This window comes from Phytophthora parasitica (genome assembly GCF_000247585.1).
Source record: "Phytophthora parasitica INRA-310 unplaced genomic scaffold supercont2.47, whole genome shotgun sequence".
Taxonomy (NCBI): domain Eukaryota; phylum Oomycota; class Peronosporomycetes; order Peronosporales; family Peronosporaceae; genus Phytophthora; species Phytophthora nicotianae.
Window position 1 is genome coordinate 314,459 of NW_008649033.1, and position 2,905 is coordinate 317,363.

Consider the following 2,905-nt stretch of genomic DNA (forward strand, 5'->3'; position numbering starts at 1 on the left):
GTTGACTTTTCTGACTTCGATTTACAAATTTCCGCTTTGGTTTAGGCATACCAGGACATGGAATACCTAGTATTTTAGCCGCTTCAATGACGTGTAAACACATCGCGAATTTAGCGTTAAACCGACATTGGCATGATTTTGAAGCAGGATCCACAATCCAACCATCTTTAGGCATACCATCCCAGAGCATACGTAGAGTGTATGCCGATTTATAAGGCAAAACCACATCTGCATCATGAAACTCAGTATCGGTATCGGATTCGATGCGTCCGGTGGGTTGAACAGCGTCTGGACACGACAGTACACCGCTGTCTATTTCAGTGTGAGGTGGCTCCTCTACGATAGTTCCTTGATCGGGATCTATCCCAGAAAAAGCATCACATCTGTGATAGTTCTCACCGGAGTCATTGTCTGGAATGTATCCATCACTACTATCATCCGCCGAACGATCAGCATCGTCGTCACCTGACTCTAATATTTCCAGAGTGCGAATGCTTTTGTTTCCAACCCACGGGGCTGAGACAACACGAGCCAGTCGCAAGTTCCCAACAGGAGGAATGCATTTCCCAGTTATAGCTCCATATCGCTTCATACGGTAGTATAATGCTTTTAAGCGGGCTGAAACATGGGCAACACTGTTAAACGTGATATTTTTCGCGATAAATGCTGTTCTTGATCTATCCAAACGCTGCAAGAGCTCGATTGGCGTGGCGCGATCGGTGTTGTTAACCAGTTTCAGGGTCTTGTGGTATTGCTCAAGAGGGTTGTTGGTGGCGGCATAACCAGGAGGAGTATGGTAAATTTGCCATTTTGAAAACCTCACTTCCACTGTTGCCTGTGTTTCACTCGAGATATGCTCAATCCACTGCGAAATCAAACTTTTACCAACTTGTTTAAATCGAGGGCAAAAGTCGAAGGCAGATCGCCATGCAGCAAGCGTACATTGCTTTTGCTTTTGATATTCACCTCTAGAAATACAAAAGTGGAGACGATTAAGGTCGCGAAATATCATCTTTCTGGTCACGCTATCGAGTCGACGAACTTTTTCCTTTACATTCTGAGTGACGTGGAACCAACACATAAGGATATTAGTTGATGGTAGCTCGCGCACACATGCGTTATACTGTGCATCATCCGCGTCGGTCATCACATATCTTGGCTCAAACGTCACTGCATAACGTTCGCGTAAAACGCGCTTCAGATAAGCTAAAATCCACGCAATATCATCGGCTCGACGCTGCGATGCACAGTAATAAACTATAGGGAAGTACCTTCCCGAGGGATCCGAAATTCCTAGGATGAATACGGGATACCGTGTACTTACAGTATTGTGCGTGCTATCGATGTGTAAAACGGTTGTGCAGCGTGGATCACTTTGAACAGCAATATATGCCTCCAATAGCGAATAACAAGTTATCCCAACGCGCATTGGCTCTGCATCCGATCCATCGCCAACAACAGGGACTATGTTTCCATCCTCCTCCGCACTATCACAAAACACCAAGCGATCACGAGTATTTCGATCTTGAAATAGCTCAGAGTGGTACATGGCTTGAGCACAAAAATCAATGACTGGTTGGACTGTATCATCACGATGTTTCGCACGCCATCTCTTTGTATACGATTGTACCTGCTCTTGAGTTGGAGCAGGACCACGAAACGCTCCGTCATTGACTTTTTCGCAGATGAGTGCGAACAATACCAGCGGAAAGATTGTAGAGTCCTCCGAGAGTTTTGAATCCGCATACAGTTTCATCTCCTCCGATAAATGAGGTTCTCGTGGGGATTCAATAGCAGGCTCTAGCATAGTATGCTCACCTTGGACATAGACGATGGAAAACCCGCTTGCCTCACATATTACGATTTTGTATCTGCAACGACACGGAATTAGGCTGGCTTGACAACGTGACGACACACACTTCGTGTATATTGTCCGTTTCGTGTGACCACTTGCAGCTATAGCTATCTCACCACGGGCGATATGCTCCCGCGTGAGGTTACATCTCGATTCATTATTTTTGGTCGATACTTTGCTAGGAAGTGTGTCGGTGTAGCTTGAATGTGGCAGTGTTGATGCTACAGGGGTGCTCCATAACAGCGCCCACGGGAGCCATGGGCGTCTAACTCGTTCTGAAGAACCAACATCGGCCACCTATGTTGTTTAGAATGGGAATATGTAAATAATTAGCAGGTATGTCTCTTAGACACCATAACAAAGGCAATATTTACCTGCAAGCCCTGAGCCATCACTTTACTTGAGTCCTGTTAACGGCGCGGTGAGGTTGCTTCTCCTCGTCGATTTAATTATGTCCGCCCAGTGAGCAGTTATACATGAGTGCCTTGGATACTATTTTTGTAGTTGTGGATCTTGAGATACCAGACATAGTGCTGTGAGAGCTACTGATGCGTCGTCAACTAGATGTGGTTTACTGTATGTGCAACATAGTCATATCTATCTATAATATACTACCTTATCTTGACTGCATTGTTATCGTCTCTGTGGGACCTCTGCGGTGATATGACGTAATAATCTTCTCGCCGTGTAGCACTGATATGTTGGCAAGGTACTGTTTGTGTGGTATGTCCTGTTATGGATGTTAAATATGGATGAAGGCCGATCGCTATTATGTTGTTGTCTAAACTCCCTATTACTCTGAGCAGCTAAAGTCACTTTAATGCTTTCTTTTGTTTAAAAGCTCTGTGCTAACTTACGTGTGCCTTCAGACCTCTCTGCTTAATGTATTGGGATATTTGGGTGATTTAGTCCACGCGTACGGTGCTAGCTATTACTATTGGGGTAGTAACATACGCCATTTGCGGTTATTACGCCCCTCTTCTGGTCAGATGGTATCTCTCACAGCTACGGTGCTGATGTCCCAATCTGCGGTGTTAGCAACCATCCCTC

At 45.3% G+C, this 2,905-nt stretch overlaps 1 protein-coding gene across 1 annotated transcript; it reads right to left on the reverse strand.

The window, feature by feature from the left end:
- Positions 1–336: 336 nt before the first annotated feature.
- On the reverse strand, positions 337–1,807 carry PPTG_15382 (hypothetical protein; the record flags this gene model as incomplete). The annotated part of the gene is made up of 2 exons (XM_008912444.1): positions 337–360; positions 1,631–1,807. 2 exons carry the CDS (start codon positions 1,805–1,807, stop codon positions 337–339), a joined length of 201 nt encoding a protein of 66 aa, XP_008910692.1.
- Positions 1,808–2,905: the final 1,098 nt, after the last annotated feature.